The sequence below is a fragment of the Hyaena hyaena genome, unplaced genomic scaffold (assembly GCF_003009895.1).
Source record: "Hyaena hyaena isolate Hyena2069 unplaced genomic scaffold, ASM300989v1 scaffold_38, whole genome shotgun sequence".
Classification (NCBI taxonomy): domain Eukaryota; kingdom Metazoa; phylum Chordata; class Mammalia; order Carnivora; family Hyaenidae; genus Hyaena; species Hyaena hyaena.
In genome coordinates this window covers 2476515-2503491 of record NW_024080670.1, presented here as the reverse complement: position 1 = coordinate 2503491, position 26977 = coordinate 2476515, and the positions used below count along the sequence as shown (strand labels likewise).

The following is a 26977-nucleotide window of genomic DNA, read 5'->3' as shown; positions in this document are numbered from 1 at the left end:
TCCTGCTGAGCCAGCCAGTGTTCATCTATCCTTTAAATTGTTGATTGGATGTAGAGGCTTGATCATGTTCAGGTTCACTTCTTTGGGCAAGACCGCTTCATAGTCAGTGCTGTGTTCTTCCAGATTCTCTTTCTGTCACACTTGCCCCATTGGTGCCCAGTGCTTACATCTCTGTGTTCACTGGTGCCTTAGTCTTTTCAAGCTGCTGTAACAACAGAATTCCACACACTGGGTGGCTTATAAACAACATAAATTTATTTCTCACAGATCTAGAGGCTGAGAAGTCAGAGATCAAGGTGCTCACTTTGGTGAGGACCCTCTTCCTGGTTCTGAGCTGGGGTCTGCTTCGTGTGCCCTTGACGATGGCAGGGCTGAGGGATCTCTGTGGCGTCTCTCTTACAGGAACACTAACCCCGTTCCTGAAGGCTCAGCCCTCGTGACATAAGTACCTCCCTCCTAATACCATTATCTTTGGGGATTAGGATTTCAGCGTACGAATTTTGGGGGAACACAAACCTTCAGACCATAGCAGCTTGGCACTTGATCTTTATCTTGTTTGGTATCAAAGTAGAGGACTGTCTTGATTGTATGTTATTATCGCGTAGTAGATCTTGTTATATTTCTCAAATATGGCACACAGGCAAAGGAAAAGTGTACAAAGTCCAAACAAGTATTAATCCTTAGATACGTATATGCTCAGGAAACATTTAGGGATCGCATGTATTAGGCATGATCTCTACCCCCGTGCCGCCCAGGCCTGGAAGTTTCGGACCAGCAAAGAAAACAGACACAGTCCTTCATATTCTGAGCTGTAGGGTCGACTTCTTCTATGTCAATGGAAATTTTTCTCATGTATTTTAATACTTCTCAACTTCGTAAACTTAAGATACGAAATAAAATTGGCTTTTTCTGGATGACTGGTGGTTTCCATTCATTTATTCACTAAGCGTTCATTTTCTGACTCCTGACTTTGAATTTTTTTTTAACGTTTGTTTACTTTGAGAGAGACAGAGATTGAGTGGGGGATGGGCAGAGAGAGGGAGACACAGAATCCAAAGCAGGCTCCAGGCTCTGAGCTGTCAGCAAAGAGCCTGACACGGGGCTCGAACTGATGAACTGTGAGATCATGATCTGAGCTGAAGTCTGACGCTTAACTGACTGAGCCACCCAGGTGCCCCCTAACTCCTAGCTTTGAACACATGGTATATTTAAATGACTACTGATGTTATTTTAATAGTCATTTTCTAATTCGTACTAATAAGACAGAAAAGAATAATCGGAGTTTTATGTCAGAGGTTGCCTGAATGTAGTTTTCATGCTGTGGACTTTTACATTTACAAATACAAAATATTTTGATGGCTGATCACTGTGGCTTTCAGGCAGCTGATGTGTATGAGACCATGACAGGACAGCATCCTGCTAAAGCTTTGATTTAATTTGGACATTTCTTGGGTTGAGTGTTTACTTTCATGATAACTATCCGCAAATTATAAATCATAATCATGAATCAGAACCTTATACCAGCTGTTTGGTATCATGCAGGAAACAGCATGACTGTGGTTTTTCTTCTTTTAAGTTTTTATTTAAACTCGAGTTGGTTAACATAGTGTGATTTTGGTTTCAGGTGTAGAATTGAGTGATTCCTCCCATAGGACACCCAGCACTCATCACAAGTGTCCTCTTTAGTGCTCATCCCCCGCCCAGCCCATCCCCCGCCCACCTCTTTCCATCCCCCACCGTGTTCCCCCCCCACCCCGTATATTCCCTATCATGAAGAGTCTTTTATGGTTTGTTTCCTTGTCTTTTCTCCCCCTTCCCTGTGTTCATCTGATTTCTTTCTTTAGTTTCACATATGACTGAAATCATGTGTGAAATTGTCTTCTCTGACTTACTCCGCTTAGCACGATACACTCTAGCTCTGTCCACGTTGTTGCAAATGGTGAGATTTCGGGGTTTTGGTGGCTGGGTAATATTCCATGGTATATACATATACATCTATATCCGTTGATCGGTTGATAGACCTTTGGGCTCTTTCCGTAATTTGGCTATCGTTGGTAATGAAACGGGATGACTTTGGAATGGACAGATCTCATTTGGAATCCTGACTTCCACGATATGCTGTATAACTTGGGAGTCCCATATAACATCTTGTACGCCAGTGGGATCTAGATCAGAAAGTGCTAAACGAAAAGGTAGATTAAAGCAGAAATCTTTAATTTTTCTGCACAAAAGAATATATACCTCATATATATATATATATACATTTTATTTTGACTTAAGACCTATGTGTGTATATATTTGTTATGTACACGTGCGTATACTCATTGACTGAAGTGTCTGATTTTGAGCTTACCAGAGGACTTCGCAGCATATGCCTCTGCTCTCTTACCCCTGCAGCAGATACTTACCAGGCTACTATTACATGTCAGGCAGGCACTGCTCTAAACGCAGGCAGTGTCCGTGTACAGGGCCAAGCCCTTACCCACATGGAGCTTTCATTCTAGTAGTAATGGACAGTAAGTTCTGGAACACATGAATGCACAAGTAATCTAAGATGGGGGTGAATCGAGAAGAAAACAAAGCAGTATCGGGGACGAATAGTGGAGCTGGAAGCGACTTTAGGTGGGTTGTCCCGGGAAGGCCTCTCCGAAGAGGTGGCGTGTGAGCAGAAACTTAAGGACTGAGCAAGCATTTGAGTGTCTGGGGAGAGAGTTGCAGGCAGAGGACACGGGAGGTGCAAAGGTCCTGAATGGCAGGGACAGTCTTCATTTCCATGTGTCTTGGGGAACTACTAGGGACGGCCTGTGTGGCTGGAGCAGAGCGCCGGGTAGAGCGGGAGACCAGAGGGGAAGTGACCGGTCCGCTGGGGCCCCGCGGCCGTGCTGAGATACATGCATTTTATTTCGTGCCAGGAGGAGCCTGCCCTGGTTTTTGGCATAAGGGAACAGGTCCGTGATGAGGGAACGTTAAAGCCAAGAGCTGGAAAGGAAATAAAATGCCAGGGTGAAGGGGGGCCGGGTGGCATGGGGACAGGACCTGAGCGTGCAGAGAAGAGAGAGCATGAGAGCTCGGTGTTCACATGCCGCTCTGATCCTCAGTTCCCTCATCTGTAAAATACAGATGATGCGCGTTTTCTCACGGGATAGTTATAAGGCCTGAGTATAATTTCTGTAAAACGTAGCACTGAATTGTAGACTAAACCAAGTAGTAGTTCATTCATTCAACATTTATTAAATGTCTACTATGTGCTCGGCACTAGAAATGCGAAAATGAGACAGGCACAGAAATGGGTAGTTGTTTTGGGTTTGGTTTTGTTTGTTTGTTTTTAAGTAAACTCTGTGCCCGACCAACCTGGGGCTCAAACTCACAACCCCAGTATCAAGAGTCGCATGTTCTACTGAATGAGCCAGCCAGGCGCCCCCAGAAACCGGTAGTTTGGATACAGCCTGGTGACTTAACAGTTATGCTCAGGGACTATGGGAGCACAGAATCCTGAACTTTTCTCCAAGCGTAAGCTGGGGAAGGTTCCTGTAAGAGGCAACATCTGAGCTGAGCCTCAAGGGTTTACGTGTTAGGAAAAGGAAGTAGCCAGGAGAAGCATATGGAGAGCGGATAGTCAAGTCAGAGCAGATGGCCTCTTGAGCAAGGTGGCAAGAAATAGTCCGTTGTTCGTGACCTTGGTGTATAGTGAAGCACAGAGCAGAAGAAACGAGTAGAGTTAGGGCTTTATGGCATGTGAAGGCATTTGGATCCCTGTCTCTAGCATTCCGGGAGCCACTGAGGTTTCTGTAGGTTGGGAGTGACCGAATTTTAGGTAGGTTTCTGTGGGCACGTGATGGGAAGGACTGGAGGCAAGAGAGGAGCCAGTGAAGAGTCTGCGTGCAAGATCAGGGCCAAAAGTAGGGCGCTGTGGGGAGAGGGGGGGTGCCCAGACCGCTAGCTGTTAAGAAGGTAAATGCTGGACGCACGTGGAGGCGAAGGAGGAGGTGACACCTAGGTTGCTCACAGGTCAGGGAGGTGGACGCTGGGGCCACCACCTCCCAGGCTGTAGGAGGAAGATGAGGAAGTGCTATCATTGTGACTTTGTAGTTGGGACGGGAACATGGGAGCAACATGCGAATTTATCCTCAGATTGTAAACATGAGTTCTCACCCTCCCACTCACATTTGTGGTAGGAGGATTCGGTTTGGGGATACGATTATCCAGTCCAGCCGGCATGTTTTGCAAGATGCAAAGGGCGGTTCCTCTGTGATTACCACTCGCATCGCCGGATTACTCTTTTTCCCTCTATCAGACCAACAGAGGGAAGCTCTGTAGCCGGGCTGGAGCACACGCTGTTCTCTAGTTCATTGGCACGGCCAGAAGGCAGCGGGTTTCCGTTTTGTTTGGGCTTGGATGGTGTGAACATATGGACCTACTGGGCCTTCTTCACCTTTCATAGTTCTCCTGCCTGCGTTTATGCACCGAAGTGGAACAGGCTGTGGCACTTTGAAGGTTATTTTAGCGCTGCTGCCTGGCCATTTTCATGAGAAAGACTCCTACCTGCAGCATATGCTTTAAATGGTGTCCTTTTGTTTGTTTGTTTTTAATGTTTATTTTCGAGAGGTGACAGTGGGGCAGGGGCAGAGAGACAGGGTGACACAGAATCCGAAATAGGTTCCAGGCTCTGAGCTGTCAGCACACAGCCCGAGGCGGGGCTCAAACTCACTAACTGCCAGATCATGACCTGAGCCGGAGCCATGAGTCAGACGCTTAACCCACTGAGCCACCCAGGCGTCACATCCCTCTTAAGTGTGCCTCCAGGCCTCTAGTACATGAGACTGCTGTGTACACAGGACGGTTGTCACCGCTGGTCCAGTGACAGACGTTCTAGGCTCACTTGGAAAGGAGGTATTCTACGGAATCTGTTTTACACAGTGTTGATGGCTCCTTGTTACAGTATCATCCCCTGTAAGCCGAAGACTGGGCCAAATATTGGGTGTTTTTATTCATTGACTCCTCACAGCAGCCCTTTGACATAAATGTTACCATCCCTGCTTTGTAAGTTAGGAACACAGAGCTTGGGTTACAGAAGTGGAGGTGACAGAATTTGAATCCGACACTGAGGCTCCTCCCGTCTTCCCACTTGCACTGGGACAGCAGCCCTCGGTGACTGTCACCGAGGCTAGCCCTAATTGCCAGGGCCCCAGATTTCTGTGTTTTGCATTTCCTTTCAGCTTTTTGTAGTTTTTTTTCTCTCGCATATGCTTAGCTGTCAGACTTTTGCGGCTTTGAGTAAATTTGACCTCATTCCTTTTGTAAGTTGCTGTCTAAATACAGTGAGCCAAGAATTTGAATATTAAGCTTCTTAGGGGAATGCCTCCTAGCATTTGTAGCAGGCAGGCAGGGAATGGCAGACAGAATTATTCTTGTTTTTCTCTGTTGTAGAGAAACTGATTGTGGGTGGCTTTTGCTTAGTGTTGAGCATGATGTTTGTTTTAATCTGAGGTCACAAACTTAGATGCTGTTAGAAGCCAGGTAGATACCGTGAGCAGGCTGGCCCAGGGAGACCCTGGGGGGGCACGGCTAGCTGGGGCGGGGAGGGTGGGTGTGTGCGGGAAGGACATGTTTCTTCTGCAGGCAGGCGGCTGCTGCTTCTCCACTTTGACTGCCTTGGAATGTGGCCTAGACCTAATGGGTCTTGTGGTTTTTCTCTCCCTGCCCCCAAGAAAAGCTAGAAATTTCACCCTTTATGTGAAATTAGCCAGCAGCTCATTGAAAAAACAAACAAGCCCCAAAACACCATTTTAGCCAGATAGAACGCATTTATGGGCCCATATGGTCTGCGGACTGCCAGTTGGGGAGCAGTTTAAAACTAAGTGGCCGGGTAGGTGACCTTGAGCTGGATCAGTTAAGTGTCACTGTACTTACTAAAGTTCAGTTCATGAGCACAGCTAAATGGAGGCATCATTATTCTACTTGCTTTATATGTGACAGCAACTTAACGTGAAGTTGTTGAGGAAGTTAAAGCGGAAGCACTTCTTAATTCTGATATTTAGTCAAAATAACAGGATCGATGCAAAACAAGTATTGTTATAGGGAGGAAAAGAGGAGAAAGTATACCAGAATAGTAGTTTTCTTTAGGGATTATGAGTGGGTTTATTTTTAAATGTTTATTTGTTTTTGAGAGAGAGAGAAGAGAGCGCAAGCAGGGGGAGGGGTAGAGAGAGGGAGACCCAGAATCTGAAGCACACTCCTGTTTCAGATTCTGTGTCTCCCTCTGTCTCCCTCCTTCCCTCTCCCTCTCTCTCTCTCAAAAATAAACATTAAAAAAATTGTTTTAATAAAAAAGAAAGGGGCTCAAATTCATGAAGTAGCAGGAAATGCATCTGAATTAGTGTCAGCATGGAAAACAGAAGGTCTGGCGTCGAGGTTCAGTGAGGATGTAAGGAGGAAGCTCTCGTGTTCTTCGGAAATCCATTTGGCAGTTTCTGGTGAACTGAAAACGTGCACATTCGGCATCCCAGTATTTTCACACCTAGGTGTACGTGTGTACTCTCGATCTCTGCACAGATACGCATAAGAAGGTACGTGCGGGGATGTTTGTGACAGCATTGTGATGGCAAAAGGTTGGAAATCACCTGAATGTGCACGGATGGGGAAATACACAGATCTTCCTCGACTTCCAGTCGAGCTGTGTCCTGATAAACCCACTGTAAGTTGAAAACGCCTTGATGCGCCTGCCCTTGGTCATCAGAGCCTGCCTCTGGGCAGAATCACCTACACCAAGCCCGCTTCACACTAAAGTGCCGGCTGTCTCGTGTCATGTGCTGAAAGCGACAACCAGGACGGGTGTCCGAGTAGGGGTTGGTTACCCTTGTGACCGCGGGGCAGCTGGAAAGCAGCGGCCACTGCCCGGCATCCCGAGGGAGGATCGTGCACACCGCTAGCCCGGGAAGAGAGCCAAATCCACAATTCTGAGTACAGTTTCTACTGAGTACGTATTCCTTCCGCACCATTGAAAGGCCATAAAATTTGAGGTTGGAACGGTCGGTATTGTGGTGTACGTGTGGTGAAGTGCAGGCAGGTAAGGGGGCCCGGAGCATGGGAATATATCAACACAGAAGGACCCTCAAAAATGCAGTGTTTTCTTACCATGCAAGTGACAGGTGTGCTTCCATATGGCACAGTTTATCTGAAATTTTAAAACACTGAATGACACTGGATGATGTTTATGGATATGGATAGATCCATGTTTTAAAAAAATTTTTTTTAATTTTTTTTTAAATTTATTTCTGAGAGAGAGAGAGAGAGAGAGAGAGAGAGAGGCAGCGTGAGCAGAGGAGGGTCAGAGAGAGAGGGAGATACAGAATCAGAAGCGGGCTCCGGGCTCTGAGCTGTCAGCACAGAGCCCGACGCAGGGCTTGAACCCACGAGCTGTGAGCTGAGCTCAGGACCTGAGTGAACCAAAGTCAGTCACCTAACGACTGCGCCCCCCCAGGCGCCCCGTAGTAAGAGTACTTTTAAAAGGGAAAAGAGCAAGGGGGAGGGATGGGAGGGGATGAGGGTTTGACCGAAGGATGAAGGCACTTCTCTCTGTCGCCCGTGTTTTGTTTTCCCTTCTTCGTGCCCTCCCTTCTGGTGGATCCGAAACAGCTGTGGTGTAGACCTCTAACCTGGAGAGCAGGGACCTGGATGCTTTCTCCTTTCACTTTTCTACAGCCAGGAGGACCGGGAGCCCCGAGGCCGCAGCTCGCTTTCTGACTGAGGCTGGCGCGCTGCCCCCGACTCGTGGCGGGCCTTCGGCAGGCGCTTGTTGGATGATGGACTGAATGCGTTTCTGTGTCCCAGTTTTTCTCAAATGAGCACTTGTTACTAGGAAAGCTACTGTCGCCATGTTTGTCAAAGTAGGAATTCTCTGATCCTGGGTGGTGGGCTTGTGAGTGCTCAGTTCTACAGCCTGATCTTGTTACGTGTGCCTGTGCTTTCATCTGACGTATGTATGTGTATGTGTGTATGTGTGCGTGTATATATACACGGAGGATCCGAAGCAGGCTCCACCCTGGCAGCAGTGAGCCCGATGTGGGGCTCGAACTCACAAACCATGAGACCAAGTTTATTTGGTTATCTTTAGTAACCTCTCCACTCAGCATGAGGCTCAAACTCACCACCCCAAGATCAAGAGTTGCCCGCTCTTCCAACCAAGCCAGCCGGCACTCCTCTAACATGGTATTCGGTTGCTTAGTACCACTTAAAAGGTTTGATATCTGAAGTGTGTGTTTTAAATTTTCTTAGATCAAAAGGAAAACACCAAACTGTTATTATGAGTTGTCCCTGAGTGGTAAGGGTGCAGCTACTTTTCTGTGCTCTTCAGTTATGTTTTCTCTGAACACGTACAGGCTTTCTGAGTCAAGACAAATGATGTTAAAATAGGTGGGGAGCTTCCGGGGTGGCGAGCATGCGGAGGTGTGGGGAGGGTAGGGAAGCTTTGCACCCCTTTCCCTGTCACTTCCTTCCCGCATTTCTTTTGTCTGACTCTTCCCTGAATTCTAGTCTGTTATAATAACTGAGTGGCTCACTTGGCTAGGCTTCCGACTCTTGATTTCAGCTGAGGTCATGATCTCATGGTTCGTGGGATCGAGCTCTGTGTTGGGTTCTGCACTGACAGTGTAGAGCCTGCTTGGGATTCTCTCTCTCTCTCTCTCTCTCTCTCTCTCTCTCTTTTTCTCTCTTTTTCTCTCTGCACCCCTTCCCTCTTTGCACATGCTCACTCAATCTCTCTCTAATAAACTTTAAAAAAATAAAAAATAAACCAGTGATCTAGTGAAATAACAGTAAATTAAATTCAATTAAAACAGGTTAGAGGAAAATCTCCAACTGAATGGTTTTCACACATTGGTGAAATTGAGGTACCTTTTTTTGGCTTTGGCTCTTTTTTCTCCTTAATGTAGGGAAATTTTTCATAAATTTTAAAAATATATTATTAAAAACAATTTTTTAAAAAATTTTAAGTAGGCTCTATACCCAATGTGAGGCTCGCACTCGCGACCTCAAGATCAAGAGTCGCATGTTCTATCAGCGGAACCAGCCAGGTGCCCTTGTCATTTATAATTCTTAAAAGTTATATCTGATTGTAAAAACAATCCTAAATCTCACTCAAAGTTCAAATAAAAATGATTTTTTTAACATAGTGCTTCATTTTCAGAGGCATAGTTTATAGAAAACCAGTTTTTCGATTGGGTGAGTGCAAATTAGAACAGCACGAGTTATAATTAACCTTTCGTAAAGCATTTGAAAGAGGGAAGTAGTGTTTAGTGTGTGACAGGTGACTTTTTCCGTTTTGCTGATCCAGAAGCTTGTCTAACACAAGAGGACCATGGGCGTGGTGAAGGGTCCTCTTCTTCCATCCCCACGGGCGGGTTCCTCAGAGTTAACCGCTCCTTCCACGTTTTTCCACATAACTTTAGTGACCTTCGTATGCACATTCCCCACTTCTGGGTTTCTTTTTTTCTTGCCTTTTGGCGTAATAACACTTCATAAAAATCTAAGGTCAGGTTTTGTGCTGAGCCTTTCAGTGACTTCTTTTTGTAAGTTTAAAAAATCTATTTATTTTGAGATAGAGAGCATGAGTGGGGGAGAGGCAGAAAGAGAGGGGGGAGAGAGAATCTCCGCACAGAGCCCGATGTGGGTCTCATACTCATGAACCATGAGATCATGAGCTGAGCTGAAATCAAGAGTCAGAAGCCCAACCGACTGAGCCCCTCAGGAGTCCTGCCTTTCAGTGACTTCTCAGCCAGAGTCCAGCCACACCGGCATCTCATTGTCCTCAGTCCACTGAGCTCAGTGCCACAGTCCAGAACATCCTTCCCGCTGATGTTGGCAAAACCTAGGGCAGTGCCTGTGGGCACTCCGTAAATGCTTGTTCAATGAATGGACTTGTCGTCGTCTTTTCTTTTTTAATGTTTATTTCCTTGAGGGGGAGGGGGACAGGCAGAGAGAGGGAGAGAAAGAATCCCAAGCAGGTTCCACGTTCAGCCCAGAGCCCGATGCAGGGCTTGATCTCACTACCCGAGGATCATGACCTGAGCCAAAATCAAGAGTCAGACTCTTAACCAACTGAGCCACCCAGGCACCCCAATTTTTTCATTTATTATCTTACAGGATTTTTTTTAAAGTAGGCTCCCTGCCCAACTCCATGACCCGGAAATTAAGTATTGTTTGCTCTACTGAATAAGCCAGCCAGGTGCCCCTCTCTCTCAGACGTTTTTAAAATGTTGGTATGCACGGGCACACATCCTTCTTTTTAACCACTAAGGTAATTCTTCATTGTAAAGAGGACTCATAATTGATAAAAATCCTTTGTTGCTAGAAATTCACATTGCATTTTTTCTAGGTTGATTTTAGCCATTGTAAACAGAGCTGCTTTGAATATTCTTGTAGAAATATCTTTGTGTAGCAGCTCTAGTATTTCTGTGGGGTGGATTCCTAGACATGGGATTACTTTAAAGAGAAGGTACCAAATAGCTCTGTATCTACAGGGTTCCGTCCACTCACACTTCCACAAGTAGTGTATAAGAGTATTTGGTGTTCATTTGCACACATACTTCACAACACATCACATTGTAAGTCTTAACTTCTACCAACCTGACGGGAGAAAGGTGACATTTCATATTGACTGTTGGTGATGTTCAAGGTCTCCGTGTGTTTATTATCTTTTAATTTCAGACTTTCTCTATAAACCAGAAATTTTAGGAAAACTTATTTCAGTAAGAGTTTACTTCTCAGTGTGAATATACTCTTTAATGCTAGTAAAACCCTTGTGGCAGTAAAAATAAAGGCGCGTGCAAACAGAAAACAGGAAGAGGAGGGGGAAAATAGGCATCCCTAACTATACCCTGAAACTGCGCATTTAAAATGCACTTTTTGAGGATCTCTTTGGCACTGCTGGTGGGAATGCAAACTGGGGCGGCCACTCTGGAAAACAGTATGGAGGCTCCTCAAAAAGTTAAAAGTAGAACAACCCTACGACCCGGCAGATGCACTGCTAGGTATTTATCCAAAGGATACAGGTGTGCTGTTTCAAAGGGGCACATGCACCCAAGTGTTTATAGCAGCGCTATCCTATTAGCAATAACCAAAGTATGGAAAGAGTCCAAATGTCCATCGACGGATGAATGGATAAAGAAGATGTGGTATATATACAGTAGAGTATTACTCAGCAATCAAAAAGAATGAAATCTTGCCATTCGCAACAACGTTGATGAAACTAGAGGGTATTTGCTAAGTGAAATTAGTCAGAGAAAGACAGATATCATGTGACTTCACTCATATGAAGACTTAAAGACACAAAACAGATGAACAATGGGGAAGGGAAGCAAAAATAATACAAAAACAGGGAGTGGGCAAAACATAAGAGACTCTTTTTTTTTTTTTTTTTAAATGTTTTATTTCTAGGAGAGAGAGAGAGACAGCGTGAGCAGGGGAGGGTCAGAGAGAGAGGGAGTCACAGACTGAAACAGGCTCCAGGCTCTGAGCTGGCAGTCAGCACAGAGCCCGATGCGGGGCTCGAACCCACGAACCGTGAGATCATGACCTAAGCGAAAGTCGGACGCTTAACCGACTAAGCCACCCAGGCGCCCCAAGAGACTCTTAAATATGGAGAAAAAACGGGGGGTTGCTGGGCGGGTTGAGAGAGGGGGAGGGGCTAAATGGGTGAGGGGCAGTAAGGCATCTCCTCCTGAAATCATTGTTGCGCCCTATGCTAACTAACCTGGATATAAATTTAAAAATAAATAGAATTTTTTGGGGCGCCTGGGTGGCTTAGTCGGTTAAGCGTCCAACTTTCGCTTAGGTCATGATCTCGCGGTTCGTGGGTTCGAGCCCCGCGTCGGGCTCTGTGCTGACTGCCAGCTTTGAGCCTGGAGCCTTTTTCAGTCTGTGACTCCTTCTCTCTCTGACCCTCCCCTGCTCACGCTGTCTCTCTCTCTCTCCCTCCTAGAAATAAAAATAAAACATTAAAAAAAAATTTTTTTTTAAATAAATAAATAGAATTTTTAAAAATATACTTTTTGGGTAAAGTTTTGGTTTAGAACTGATGATGATACAGTGAAGTTTTAATTTTACAAGTAGTTTATTGAAAACAAAGACAACTTTTTTAGAATAATCTGAAATAATTCAGAATAATCTACAGGTGCCACATTTTCCCTGATGGGATCCTCTGTAACAAACTAACTACACATTAGTTCAGATTGTTTCTTTATCATTGTCATCAGAGTAATGCTTATGTCCTTGTTTGGGTTAGTACTTTTGAGATCGTAATTGTGTTTCCACTGATTTCAGATAATAAAAGGCTACCTACCAGGAAAGCCAGGAGCTCCTGCTAGTTTTTACGAGCAGCCGTATAGATACGTACCTGAGAGCAGCCCTGTATTTTATGTTCCTGTAAACGTCTTGTGGATCAACAGTCTCGTTTACTTGATAAGCAGTTTATCGTGGTTAGGAATACTCTGCTTTGTTATGGTCATGTTTTTTTAAGACACTCTTATCAGATATACACTGAAATATTTAATAGATGAAATGATAGACCATCTAGGATTTGATTCTGTTACAGAGTGAGATCCTATTTAGATGAGATTGGAGGTGAGGAGAAGTATAGAGGAACAAAGTGGACCGTGAGGTGATGGTTCGAAATATTCTATAATAAAAAATTCAAAAAAACAAAAGATAGACTGGTTGGTTGGTTGTCATAAGTATGAGGTGGCTGAAACCACAGGTTGGGATTTAAACAAACCCGAGTTTGAATACTGGCTCTGTTACCTACTAGCATTATGATTTTAAGCAAGTTTTACCACTCTGAGCCTCTATTTCCTCATCTATAAAATGGGCATAATAACACCTGCCTTGTAGTGTTGTAATAAGAATGAGTGGTGGTAGGGGCGCCTGGGTGGCTCCGTTGGTTGAGTATCCGACTCTTGGTTTCACTTCAGGTCATGATCTCAGGGTTTGTGGCAGGGAGCCCTGTGTCAGCCTCTGTGCTGACAGCGGGGAGCCTGCTTGGTGTTCTTTCTCCCCCTCTCTCTTTGCCCCCCACCATGCTCGCTCACTCACTTGCTCTCTTTCAAAATGAATAAGTAAACCTTAAAAAAAGAGTAAGTGGTGGTAGATAAAACTCTTAGCATAATACTGGCTGCAAGGTCAAGTGTTTGCAGTGTCTGAAATCCTTGGGGAAACAGACATTAGTGCTGTGTCAGTGCTAATAGAAATAATGGGGGTGGTCTGGCTGGTTTTGTTGGAGCATGCCACTCTTGATCTCAGGGTTGTGAGTTCGAGCCCCATGTTGAGTGTAGAGCTTACTTTAAAATCTTAAAAAAAGAAAGAATAGCGTGATTGTTGAAAATGTATTAAATCCTCCTTGTTTGTGTCTGATATTGTCCTGTAACCCTCCCTTGGCACCCCCCCACCCGCCATCCCGTGTCTCCTCCTCAGCCAGTCTTCATGAAGCTGACCTCGCTGCTCCTTCTAGGAGAGGGTCTGGAGGGAGAAACGTGAGGGTTCCGACTCTCTCCCTCCTGCCTCATCCCCAGACGCTGGCCGGAGCGCTCTGGCACAGGGGTTGCGGAATAGACGGGGCACTGGCCCCGGAGCACCCAGGCCGCTGGCTCCCCCACGGCAGGAGGGTGGGTTTTGTATCCCTCCTCACCCAGGACTGACTGTGGGCGATTTTTTCTGGGACCGAGTGCTTTTCATGTTTGGGGCTTCAGCCGTTAGTGGTTACTGTGTAAATGTTGGTTTATTTACACTGCATTGGATCAAATAAAGTTGAATGAGCAATTAGAATGTATGACCTTCCTGGTTCCTTCTAGTTTCAAAGTGTCTGTGTCTCTATGATTTGTATAGTAAAATAGAGTTTGCAGAACACCTTCCACACGCACCTTGTCTGACACGGTGATGTGGTAACAGGGATGGGGGTTAGGTGAGGTGCAGGTCCCACAGATAAGACTGGCAGATGGTAACACCAAACATTTTTTTATTTAAAAAATTTCTTTATGTTCATTTAGTTTTGAGAGAGAGAGAGAGAGAGGCAGAGCATGAATGGGGGAGGGTCAGAGAGAGAGGGAGACAGAGTCAGAAGCAGGCTCCTGGCTCTGAGCTGTCAGCACAGAGCCCAACATGGAGCTTGAACTCACCAACTGTGAGATCATGACCTGAGCCAAAGTCAGACACTCAACCGATGGAGCCACCCAGACGACCCCAACCCCCACCCCGATTCTTTGCCTATTTTTAAATCAGGTTATTTGGGGGTTTTTGGCTTTTGTTTAGCTCTGAGTTGAGTTCCTTATGTATTTTGAATATTAACTCAGGTATTTGCAAGTTATGCAAATATTTTTTCTCATTTCAAAATGTTGTCTCTCCACTCTCTTGTTTTCTTTCCTCTGCAGAAGTATTTTAGTTTGTTGCAATCCCGTTTGTCTGTTTTTGCCTTTTTTTTGGTGGTGTTGCCTGTGCTTTTGGTTTTACCCAAAAAAATCATTGCCCAGACCAGTGTCAAGAAGTTTCTTCCCTATGTTTTCTTCTAGTAGTCATTTTACAATTCAAAATCTTGCATGTAAGTCTTTAGTCCATTTTGAATTGATGTGTGTGCATGGAGTGAGAGAGGGTCCAGTTTATCCTTGTTCCTGTAGAGATCTAGTTTTCCCAGTACCGTTTGCAGCGGAGACTGTTCCTCCCCTTTGGGTATTCTTGGGACCTTTGTCAAAGACCAGCTGGACGTAAATGTTGGGATTGTTTCTGGGCACTTTCTGTTCTGTTCCGTTGGTCTCGAGGTCTGTTTTTATGCCGATGCCACACTGTTTTGATCACTGTGGCTTTGTGATATATTTTGAAATCAGGCAGTGTGATGCCTCCAGCTTTGTTCTACTCAAGATTGCTTTGGTTATTTGGGGTCTTTTGTGGTTCCATGTGAGTTTGGGATTATTTTGTCTATTTCTGTGAAAAATGCCGTTGGATGGGTTGCTCAGTCAGTTAGGCATCTGACTTTGTCTCAGGTCATGATCTCACGATTTGTGGGTTCGAGCCCCGCATCGGGCTCTGTTCTGACAGCTCAGAGCCTGGAGCCTGCTTCAGATTCCGTGTCTCCCTCTCTCTCCGCCCCTCCCCCTTATGTGCTCTGTCTCTCTCTGTCTCAACATTAAAAAATTAAAAAGAAAAAATGCCATTGGAATTTTGGTAGGATTCACATTGAATGCATAAATTGCTTTGGATAGTATTGACGTTTTTACAATATTAATTCTTCCAATCCATGAACACAGATTGTTTTTCCATTTATTTGTGTTTTCAGTTTCTCTCATCATTGTTTGTATAGTTTTCAGTGTATATAGATCTGTCACTTCCTTTGCTAAACTTATCCCTAAGTATTTTATTGGTTTTGATGCTATTGTTAAAAAAAATGTTTTTTACTTCTCTCTCAGATGCTTCGTTGTTAGTGTATAGAGATGCCACTAATTTTTTTTTTCAAGTTTTGTTTTTTTGTTTTGAGAGAGACAGACCATATGGGGGGTAGGGGCAGAGAGAGGGTGAAGAATCCCAGGCAGGCTTCATGCTGCCAGCACGGACCCCGACATGGGGTCAAATTCAGGCACCATGAGATTGTGACCTGAGCCAAAACCAAGAGTCAGACCGGATGCCTGACGGACCGAGTCACCCAGGTGCCCCACTGCTAATTTTTTTTTATATTGATTTTTGTATTTTGCAGCTTTAAGGAATTCACGTATTCTAACAGTGGAATCTTTATTGTTTTCTATATAAAATAACATGTCATCTGTAAATAGTGACACTTTTACATCTTCCTTTGTAGTCTCATGCCTCTTATTTCTTTTTCACGCCTCCTTGCTCCGCCCAGGACTGCCAGGACTGTGTTGAACAGGTGCAATAACAGTGGGAACCTTAGTTTGTTCCTGATCTTAGAGGAAAAGGCTTCGGCTTTCCACTGTTAAGGATGGTGTTAGCTGTCATTTATATGGCCTGTCTTACCCTGCGGTGCATTCCTTCTGCACCTAATTTGTTGAGAGTCTTTATCATGAAATGATCTATTTTGTTGAATCCTCTTTCCGCTTTTATCGAGGTGACTGTAGGATTTGTTTTCCCTTCGTTGTGTGAGTGTGGCGCATCGCACTGACTGGCTTGTATGTATTCGGTCGTCCTTGCATCCCGGGGGTGTGTCACACCTGATCACAGCGTATGACCTTCTTTGTGCTGTTGAACTCGGTTTGCTGGTGTTTTGTTAAGGAGTTTCTCCTCTGTGTTCATTAGGGATATCGACCTTGACTGTTCTTTTCTTGTAGCGTCCTTACATGGTGTTGGTATCAGGGTAATGTTGGCCTTGTAAAATGGGTTTGGACGCGTTCCTGCCTCTTCGGTTTTTCGGAGGAGTTCGAGAGCGGCTCCTGTTAGTTTTGCCTTTAACTCTTTTTCCTGTTTGATTACCCATTCGGTCTCCTTCCTCATTATTAGTTTGTTCAGATTGCCTCTTTAAGAGGAGTCAGCCTTGGGAGGTTGTATGTTTTCAGGAACTTGTCTGTTTCTTTTGGGTTGTCCAGTTTGAATTTAATACCATATCACCATCACCCTCACACACGGGGAGGCGGGGTGGAAACGGCTCTCGCGTCAGGTCTATGTCCCTCCCAGCCTCGCCGCTGGTGGTCTGTGTTGTCTCAGGCAGTCGTTTCACCCTGAACTTGTGTCTGCGTCCCCTGTCGTGGGGCGGCTGCTCTGAATGACACTGGGTGGGGTGAGGATGAGAGCGCGGGAAAGCCCTTGGCCCCTAGCCCGCTTCTCGGGAGGTGTGGGCAGTGTGGACTTACATGCTGCTGTGAATGTTTGAGATTCTAGAGGAGTATTTCTCAACATGCGGTTTGCCGACTTTCTGCATTGTAATTATCAGTGGTGCTTGTTAAATATGATGATTTGTGTATTTTTACCACAGTTTTTAAAATGATGGAGGGGCACCTGAGTGGCTCAGCCGGTTAAGCGTCCAGCTCTTGATTTCTGCTTAGGCCATGATCTCACAGTTCCTGGACGCAAGCCCCATGTTAGGCTCTGGGCCGATCGCGTGGAGCCTGCTTGGGATTCCCTCTCTCCCTCCCTCTCTCTGCCCCTCTGCCACTCACACGTGCACGCGTGCTCTCTTTCATCAAAATCAAAACATCAAAATAAAATTCTTCAAAAATGTGTATTTTGTAACATTGTTTTATCAAGTGAAGTGATAATATTAAAGTGAGAAAAAAACAGTAAAGGAATGTAATGTTTATATAGAAAAAAATGTTTATATAAGCTTGTAATTGAAACATTTCCCCCCAAATACCTAGAAAATATCTTGGCGGACTAAATGAGTGAAGCTTTTTTCTAACAGGCTTCCGTTTTGCTATGTAGCATCTAAATGCTGGATAAATTAGAAGAAGCATATTTATGAAGCGTAAACCTTCTTGTAGAATACACATGCTAAAAAATACCCATCGTTGGCCCATAACTTTGCGAATTTCCACCATGTAAACACACTTGTGCAGCCAGCAACAGAGTTACCGGGCACTGAGGCACTGCAGCCTCTTCTTCCCAAGGATCTTCCCCATCTGACCTCCTTTACCGCACACCGGCTTCCCTGCACTTGCCTGGGTCGTACAGCGATAAGGCTTGTTTAGTCTACTGTTCTGTTGTGAGGTTCGGCGGCACGGGGCAGGCATTTGTTCATCCCTTCTGTCTCTGGGCGCCCTGCTGGAGTCTGAAGCCGCAGTGTCCCGGGGCACTCATCGTAGGCAGTCGAACCGATTTCTCTCCCGTGCGCCTAGGGTGGTAGTAGCCTTGTCGCGCCTTCGGGAGCATGGAGGAAAGAGTCACTCAAATCACTTCTCTGAGAATCCTGAGAAAGCACGTGAGCTTCAGCATTTGGGGTTTTGTGGTCGAGCCTTCCAGCGGATGACTTCTGTGATCTTCTCTGCTTGTCTCATTCCCCCTGGGAGTTCCCGTCCCACGCTACTCTGTCCTACCAGGAAGTGGAGGTCCAGCAACGTACTGTAAGTGCGTAGCTTGCTCCTAGGAAAGTCAGGGAAATTCCTAGAGGCCCCAAAAAAGAAAATGACCGTGGGGAAGGGGAAGCTGCGCCCTCTGGAGCCAGAGCCTTGGATGCAAGGAGGGTGGGGTTGGGGTGTTGCTGGAGCTGGGTCCCTCTCCTTAGCCCCTAATATTATGGGACCCTTAGAGCTATAGTCCTTGAATTGTTGAGCGGGTGAGGAAACACAACCCCCCTAATGGCAGTAAAACGTGTGTTTTAGCTGTTATGTAGGGGGTACAGCTTATGATTTCTCGGCCGTAGATCCGATCCACCGCCTCTCCTGCGAGACTTCGGGGTTTGCGGTTTTAGGCTACCTCTGAAGTCTAGGAGATCCAGGTCTAGAGGGAGAAAATTCCCACTCACGCAAAGAAATCGCCAGCGTGAGAGCCAGCAGGGACCACCGGAGGGGAGAGTTAGAGCCCCCAGAGCAGCTCAGTGCCTTGTGATGTCTTATGTTAAAAACGGAAAGAAACAAAGGGTAGAATTTAAAACCATGAGCCAGATGCAAATAGTAGCAGAAAGGACTCTGCAGGTTGGGGGAGGAAGCAAATGCAGGGTTTAGAAAAGCGCTCAGCCTAGTGCCCTGCATCTCCAAGCTTAACCTAGTGACTGCGAGCACCTTCGGGAGGTGCACGTTTAGGGATGTGGTTCTCAGCATAAAACCCGTAACTTGACCTGAAATGAAGTGTGTCCGTGGAGCCTCTGTTTTAGAAGTGTTCACTGGTACTGTTGTTCCTTTGGCCTTAAAATGTAGTGGCGTCGTCGAGATTGGACTCGCCACTTTGAGACGGACTCCCAGCAGGCACGGGGGGCATTTGCCCATGCGGCGCAGTCTCAGGGCTGCCCTGTGTCCGCGGGGTCGCGCCCCACCCAGCCAGTGCCTGGGTTCCTGTCATGTAAGGCTTCGTTTCCTGAAACCCCGTTGTACGTTTCGTTGTGTTAGATGCAGATGTTAAAAATTGTATTGTCGGTGAGAGAAGTCAGGTCAGGTTTCCTTCATCGTCCTGCAGTGGGGGGAGCCGGGCAGGTGCATAAAACTCCCATAAGAAGGTTCATGTAAATGAGTGTATTCTTGGAGCACCTTCAGCCACTCCCCTCCCCCCCCCCCCATATGTTTCGAGTGTCTCCTGGATGCCAGGCCTTGTGCCGGCAGGAAGCTGGTGAGGATGACTAAGACATTGTTCCTCCTTCCCGGGGAGTCACCTTCCGCTTGACCACCTCGTCTGCCCTGGGACCTTCACAAATGCATGGGGAGAACTGAATCTGTTTATGCCTCTTTCTGCAAAACTGTTGATATCTTGTGAATTTCTGAGGAGTCCTCTTCAGCTTTCGGAGCAAGATTAAGGCATATACGTCGTATATGTTGCCAAGTATATGGAAACATGGGCTGGCTAGCTAGATATCGGAGTTTCCCAAGCAATAAATCAGTTAAATAAATCAAGTTAACGTCTCCATCTAAACTAATTCCACCACTGCCAATCTCTCTAGGACGACGTGAGGCATAAGGTTCATCTGAACACCTTCGGCTTCTTCAAGGATGGGTACATGGTGGTCAATGTCAGTAGCCTTTCAGTGAATGAACCTGAAGGAGCCACAGACAAGGACACAACTGTAAGTGCCTTTCCAGGAGGTCAAGGGCTTTACCTTTCCTGTCATGTAGATGAGAGCGTCACCCCTCATAAGTACGAAGGATCAGAATGTAGAGAAAATAAAACTTGTGGACAGGCTTCAGATAGTTTAATTTTTAACACCGAAGGTGTAATTCTTGAATAATTGTAGCAGTTGAGGATGCTTCTTACAAATGATTGCCCAAAGGACCAAGGGAAGGCCGGGCCAACGGATCACCTCTCCTGCTCTTTGAGTAAGAAAGGTGTGGATGCGAGAGCCTTGTGTGGCTACTTACCTCTGTTCCTTTCACCCCCTTTAGATTGGATTCAGCCTGGACCGCACAAAAAATGATGGATTTTCTTCTTATCTGGTGAGCGTTACATGCGTGACCTGATTACTCTCTTGTACTTGAGCCCTAGACACTGGGTGGGAACATCCTGCTTCTGTCACTGCTCTGTCCCCGGCGTGGGGGCTGCTTTCGCTTCCGGGCGGCTCTGAGCAGTTTTTGTGCTGTTTGGGAGGGAGGATGGATGGCTTGTTTGCCGTGGTCCCAAAAACTTTCTGTTCTCATCCTGACGTGAATGAATAAGATGATGGACAGTTGGGTCTTCCTTTCTCAGGACGAAGATGTGAACTACTGTATTTTAAAAAAACAGTCTCTCTCTGTCACTGTGCTGATCCTAGACATCTCCAGAAGTGAGTAAGTAATTCCAGCGTTGCTTCAGTTCCATCCTGGAGGAGAGTCAAGGTGCAGCTAGTAGCTAAGCTCACACTGAATGTCGGCCACGTGCCAGTTACTGCGCCAGAGGCTGGAGGCTAAGAACGTGACGAGGGAGACAGAGGTGCCGGCCCCGAGAAGCTTGCAGACTAGTGACGGAGACCCAGCAGCAATACACACGCTCACGGCGATGTAGACGTGGTGGCAGGGCCGAGAAACTGGGGACTCGTAGGAGAGAAGGGAAGGGAAGGCCTCACGCGCCTGTTGGCCCATCCAGCCTTCCAGTGAGTGGGCTTCACCAGACGAACCAGGAAAGAGTGTTCGAGGCCGACACAGGGTAGTGTGAAATGGTGTGGCATGTCTGACAGGGTGAGTTCGTTATTCAGACTCAGCTGACACCCAGGGAGAGAGAGGGAGGCCTCTCCCCCGTCGGGCGGGACTAGAAGTGCCCCCTCCAGCTTGACTGTGCGAGCTCAGCTCCTGTGTCTACTCAGGCACCGGGCCTCAGCGGCCCCTCCTTGGCAGGCTGGGGTCTTAGTGCTAAGGGGGGAGAAGAGAGGGAGTGCATGTCCCGCAGGCCACCGATCGTGCCCGCTGCCCCCACGTGCCCTCCCAGAGTGCACTTTAACATCGTCCCCTTCGTCCCGTTTCCCTTGTGCACCAATTTGTTAACACATTACAGACAGTAAGGGGGGAAGTGTGTTCATCTGAACCGTGTGGTTGCTAGCAATGAAAGCTTCGGGGGGAGGATGTCAGGTCCTCGCCTGGCTACTTCCGGCCGAGCCACTCTTGGGCACGTTATTAACCCCCCGGAGCCCCCGTTTCAGCAGGTGTACAAAGCAGACAGCAGAAGCTGCATCAGGGACATCGCAAGGACTACTTGAGATGATGGATTGAGACCCCAAAACAGTGTAACTCGGGGACTCAGAGAGCCCTAGCGTGACTTTGAGCTTGTTTACTTCTCTCTTACTTGAATGTAGGGTGAAAGTGAGATCCCCACCAGAAGCTGGTACCCAGTTACCAAGGATCGTCTTCAGCAAGGATGAGAAAGTCCTTGGCCAGAGCCAGGAGCCTGGCGTCGGCCCTGTTCCAGCGGGTAACCAGACTCAGCAGAAACCAGGTAAGCTGTAAGGTGGAGAATAGCATTTCCTTTCCTGCCCTGCCTCGTAGATTCTTTTTCGTCCCCAAGTAAAAACCACACACACTCATAGCATTATTTTATTTTGGAGGTGATACAAAAATAAATAACCATCAAAGAAAAAAGTAGAAACTGGGAGAAAGGGGAAACAGAACAGTAATTTCTCCACCCTTGTGTTAGAATTTGAGTATTTCTGTTTTCTTTTTTTTTTTTTTTTTTTTAAGTTTATTTATTTTTGAGAAAGTGAGGGAGAGCACTTGCACAAGTGGGGAAGGGGCAGAGAGAGGGAGGGAGAGAGAGAAACCCAAGCAGGCTCTGCACCTGCACAGAGCCTAATGCGGGGCTCGAACTCACAAACTGAGATCAGGACCTGAGCCAAAGTCCAGCGCTTAACCGACTGAGCCACCCAGGCACCCCAGTAGTTCTGTCTTCTTCTGAGCTGTTTGCTGGGTGGGTCTAGAACATTTGCTTTTTATTTTTTGTAAAAATTTTTTCTTATTTATTCATTTTTGAGAGAGAGACAGAGTGCGAGCAGGGGAGGGGCAGAGAGAGAGGAAGACACAGAATCAGAAGCAGCTCCAGGCTCTGAGCTGTCAGCACAGAGCCAGATGCAGGACTTGAACCCACGAACTGTGAACCACGAATCATTATCTGAGCCAAAGTTGGAGGCTTAACCGACTGAGCCACCCAGGCGCCCCTGATTTTTAAAAGTTATGGTCCTGTTTGTAATTTCCTAAGCATCCCTGTTCACTCAACTTTAAGATAGTTCGTTCTTATCAGCCATCCCAGTATATGGATCCTGGAATTTGCTCAGGCTTTCCCCTTAAGGAGGCGTATGTCCCTTGTCAGGCTGTTATAAGTATTGCTGTGCGGGATGTTCTTTATTTGGAGAACTTTGGTCATATCTAGAATTTTCTTTAGGATAGGTTCCCTGAATTGGAATATTTGGTTCAAAGGATATGAATACTGAGAGGATATTGATGCGGAGTTCCAGTCCATTTCCAAATGAGTTGTCTGAATTGATACTCCTTTTGGAAAACACGTGGGAAGAGTGACCACATCACCATGTCCCAGCCACAACTGGGATTTTGGTTTGTTTTAGTCCCAAAGTAAAAGGCGAAAAGAATATTCATGTTTTTTTTGTTCACGCTTAACTCCTGAGGTTGCGCCTTTTTCTCCGTATGTTGATTAGCCAGTTTATATTTATTGCCTCTTAACTGTCAGGTCTATCTAATAGTTTAGTTCTTTTTTTTTTTTTTATGTTTTATTTATTTCTAGGAGAGAGAGACAGCGTGAGCAGTGGAGGGTCAGAGAGAGAGGGAGTCACAGACCGAAACAGGCTCCAGGCTCTGAACTGGCAGTCAGCACAGAGCCCGACGTGGGGCTCGAACCCACAAACCGCGAGATCATGACCGAAGCGAAAGTCGGACGCTTAACCGACTAAGCCACCCAGGCGCCCCTCTAATAGTTTAGTACTTAAAGAGAACCTACTCTTTCCTGTATTACTGACACATTTTCTATTCAGTTTGTGAAAACTCTGACCCCAGTTAAAAGACATACAGAAACGTCACATTTACGTGATGGTGTAGTTTCGTGTCTGTGCACCATTTCCTTCTTGTCCTGGTTTCTCATGCTCACATACACGTTCGCTGCATGGAAAACTTTCTTTTCCTTCTTTTATTTCGAAGCCCTCTCCCTATAGCGAGGTTGAAACCCTGTCTTCCCCGTGAAGGTATCTTAAATAAAAATAAGGCACAGATACCCTCTCTGTTCCATGAAAGAAGCCTTTAGCAAACTTAATACAACTTGCTGTCAGTGAAAAGTATCAAATAGGCTACTATTTGCTATGTATTTTTCCATATGTATAAATAATTGTTATACACATATATATATATATTCTTTTTTATTTATTTTGAGAGAATATGTGTGCACACACGCAGAAGTAGGGGAGGGGCAGAGAGAGAGGGGGAGAGAGAGGGGATCCCCAAGCAGGCTCCACACTGTCAGCGCAGAGCCCAGTGTGGGGCTGGAACTCAGGAGCCATGAGATCATGACCTGAGCCAAAATCAGAGGAGTCAGATGTTTACCTGACTGCGCCCCCCAGGCGTCCCTCATATTTAAACAGTGATCTGTTTTTAACTGTGGCTACTTAGAAAATGGGGAAGGTCACGCCATGTGGCGTCTCTGGCAATAACGTACACTAGAGTATTCAGAGATGAGCTTCCCTGTTGGCACTGAATATTATCCTTTTTTTTTTTTTTTTCTGAATATTATCCTTGATTAGAGAGCATTGTTGGGGTGCCTGGGAGGCACAGTCGGTTAAGCATCCAACTTCAGCTCAGGTCATGATCTTGCATTCATGAGTTCGAGCCCCACTCATGGGGCTGAATAGCTCAGAGCCTAGAGCCTGCTTTGGATTTTGTGTCTCCCTCTCTCTGTGCCCCTCCCCCACTTGTGCTCTGCCTTTCAAAAATAAACATTAAAAAATTTTTTTGAAAGCGAGCATTTATAATCTCCCATTTGCTGCTTCTGCAGTAGAAAAATTGTTTTGGAGTCTGAGGAGTTGGATTCTACAAGGTAGCATCCAGCCTCACCTTGTTTGATTTATTTGTTATTAAACAAGGCTGGGGCCTCTTACAGTGAGACTTTAATACATATAAAAGCCAAATCACACAATAACATCTTGTAAACATTTCTGCTTCTAGGCAGTGGAAAGTCTAAAAGAAGTACAGTGGATTCCAAGGTAAGAACCGACCAGCCACTGCTCAGCCTCTCTGGATATATTTGTAGCCCCGTGTATAGGTGCGTATGGTACATATATAAATGGTCGTATGTGCGGATATGAATGCAGATATGAATGTGTGTACATACACATAAACAGGCACACACACCTCTGCGCCCAATCCACGGGGAGTTGCTGTTGGAGAGATGTTACCACGTTAGAGGAACAAGCGTGACAGACACCGAGCGCTGGCCTGTGGGAAATGAAAGGTGTGTCTTTGGGAGCAGAGAGAGGGGTCTTAGCTGACGTAGGGCCGGACAGCGAAGGGCATTTGTGGATGTACAGAAAATAGGAAGTCCTGAGGAATTCTCGATCAGGAAAGACTGTGAGACGGATGGTGTTTGGGGCAGATGTTGTTCTGAAGGTCATGTGCGGAGGAGCCTGGGAGCCGGGAGAGTGGAATGATCAGGAGGACCCGGAAGAGCACCGCTGTGACGACACACAGCGCTGTGACAGGGTCACGAGGAATGGGAAAGAAGGGGCTGGGGGTGAGGCAGGGGAGCTGGGTTTCTATTTTGTCCTTTCTTTTAGTAGAAGAGGAGGTGGTAGGAATCGCAGAAGTACAAATTGGCAACCTTTTTGGGTTGGGGAGATCTTGAGGTTTCAGTGAGGGGCATCGGATGGCAGCGTTGCGTTGTAACAGCTGTGTTCGGGTTTAATCGGCATACGATAAACCGCACACACGTAAAGCGACCGTTGGATAAGTGTTGACCTAAGTGTACACCCGTGAACCCGCCCCCACGACCAAGACCGTGAACATGGTCCTCACCTTGCAAGCTCCTCTGTGCCCCTGGCCGCCTCCCGTCCTGAAGCATGCAGCCATCTGCCTCTGCCGACCCGTAACGCAGAACTTTGTAGAAGTTCCGCAAGGGCAGGAGTTGTCGTCTCTGACGCCGCATCATTGCTTTGAGTTCATTTCGTGCTGTTGGTATCAGTAGGCCTTCCGTACCTTTCCATTGCTGAGAGCCGGTCCGTCACACCCGTGGCATTTGATCATGTGAAATCGGGAGTGGCGTCCCGGTGGGGTGTCAGGGTGTGGCCTGAGCGGGCATCCGTAGTCTTGCTGAAGCTGTAAGAGTAGAGATGTGCTGGGGGGGGGGGGGGGGGGGGGGGGGGGGGGCGGGATCGGGAGGGCGGGAGCCGGGAATAGGGGGTTAGTGCGGAGGCAGAAAGGACCGCAGAGAAAAGGAAGTAGGTGAGGAGGGATTACCATTCTCTGGAAAAGGTGATTTCAGACATCTTGAAAGGATGGTGAATTTTATTTTTGGGGAGCTTTCGAAGGTCACCCAGTTTAGGATTTAGAAAGGATGTGTTTCTGGGTTTTTGTCATTTTCATCTTCATTAGCGTACATTTTCAGCCAGTATCCTCCTAAAACAGGTGATTATGTCTTGTTTTTTAGGCAACGGGAGAAAAGTCCTTTGCTGTTCACAATAGTGATGGGGCAGTTTCTTTTCAGGTATGTACTGTCTCCGAGTCATCTTTGTAGGATTTATCACTATAGTGTCAGAGAGCAAGTTTGTAAAGGAAGTGTGAGTTTAGGAACGAATATCTAGGCATGCGACCTGTCAGTCACTCGAATGCAGTGGCTCTCTCCCTGGGAGCCCTATGAGGTGGAGGTGGTTACCCCCACTTACCAGGTCAGGTCTCCGAGAATGAGCCACTTTGTGACTGTGCAGCGTGAGTGACAGGGCCCAGAGTCCAGCCCGCGTCCGCCTGGCTGTCCCCACACCTCTGCCTCGTTAATCCCGCGCTGGCCCCTATACAGAATGCTCTAGAAGCACAGAGTTCTGTGCCCGGGGGGATCCGTGGCGATCATTTATGATGCTGCTAGGATTAGAGAGGTGAGCTCACCGGGGCTCGGAGGCCTTGAGGGACCTGCCCAGCTGGCCCCGCGGGTTTGTGGCAGCATCACAGCCTCGGGACGGGGTCCAGCGCCCGCTCCTCGGTCATCTAAAAGTGAAAACTGATGGGCCACATCTCAGAGCTCTTATAAGTGTCATTTTTTAAAAACATGAAAGTGTTTTGTGAAGCGCTATACAAATCGTCTTTCATCCTGAGTTTGGAAGAATCACTGTCTCTTTCCGAAACAGTTTCCGTCCAGTGAGGTCGAGTTTGTGTAGAGTGAATGAAATGCACAGGTCTTGCACGTGCAGTTCCATCAGTCCTGGCACACGCACACACCCGTGTAACCCACTCCCTGCCAAGAGTCTCTGTGTTGTTACCACCTCAGCGCCCCCCATCCCTGCATCCGCTGTCCCGACTGCCTTCGGCGTAGATCATTTTGCCTCTCTCAGCAATTTTTCTGTGTTCTTTACATTTACTGCCCCTAGGAGTTAGTAGCTAACGGAGAGCCTGCGGATGCTTGCTGCTGAACCCACAGCAGCTTCCCACCTGCCTTGGGGCCAAAGCCTGGAGCCCCTCCGGGTCTGCGAGGCCACGTGGGCTGGCTGCTGCCTCGTCTTTGACCACGGCTCCTCTTTCTGCTCCGGCCACAGAGGCCACCGTGCCGCTCCCAGAAACGATCAAGCCTGAGGCTCTGCTTTGCAGTGCCCACTGGCGGGAGTGCCGGCCCCTCTGAATCCACACGATTAATTTCTTCCTCTTTTGAGCCTCTGCTCAAATGTTAGCTTCTTTTTTTTTTTTTTTTT

General features: G+C 46.7%; 1 protein-coding gene across 3 annotated transcripts in view; it reads left to right on the top strand.

Moving 5' to 3' along the window:
- Nucleotides 1-26977, top strand: part of GPR107 (G protein-coupled receptor 107) — a 65262-nt gene that overhangs the window by 3035 nt on the left and 35250 nt on the right. For all 3 annotated transcript variants that reach the window (XM_039229438.1, XM_039229440.1, XM_039229441.1), the window contains exons 2-7: nucleotides 19571-19693; nucleotides 20010-20060; nucleotides 20311-20390; nucleotides 21389-21528; nucleotides 24252-24289; nucleotides 25729-25785. In XM_039229438.1, the coding sequence (XP_039085369.1) occupies nucleotides 19571-19693; nucleotides 20010-20060; nucleotides 20311-20390; nucleotides 21389-21528; nucleotides 24252-24289; nucleotides 25729-25785 (489 nt within the window). The remainder of the gene's footprint in view (nucleotides 1-19570; nucleotides 19694-20009; nucleotides 20061-20310; nucleotides 20391-21388; nucleotides 21529-24251; nucleotides 24290-25728; nucleotides 25786-26977) is intronic.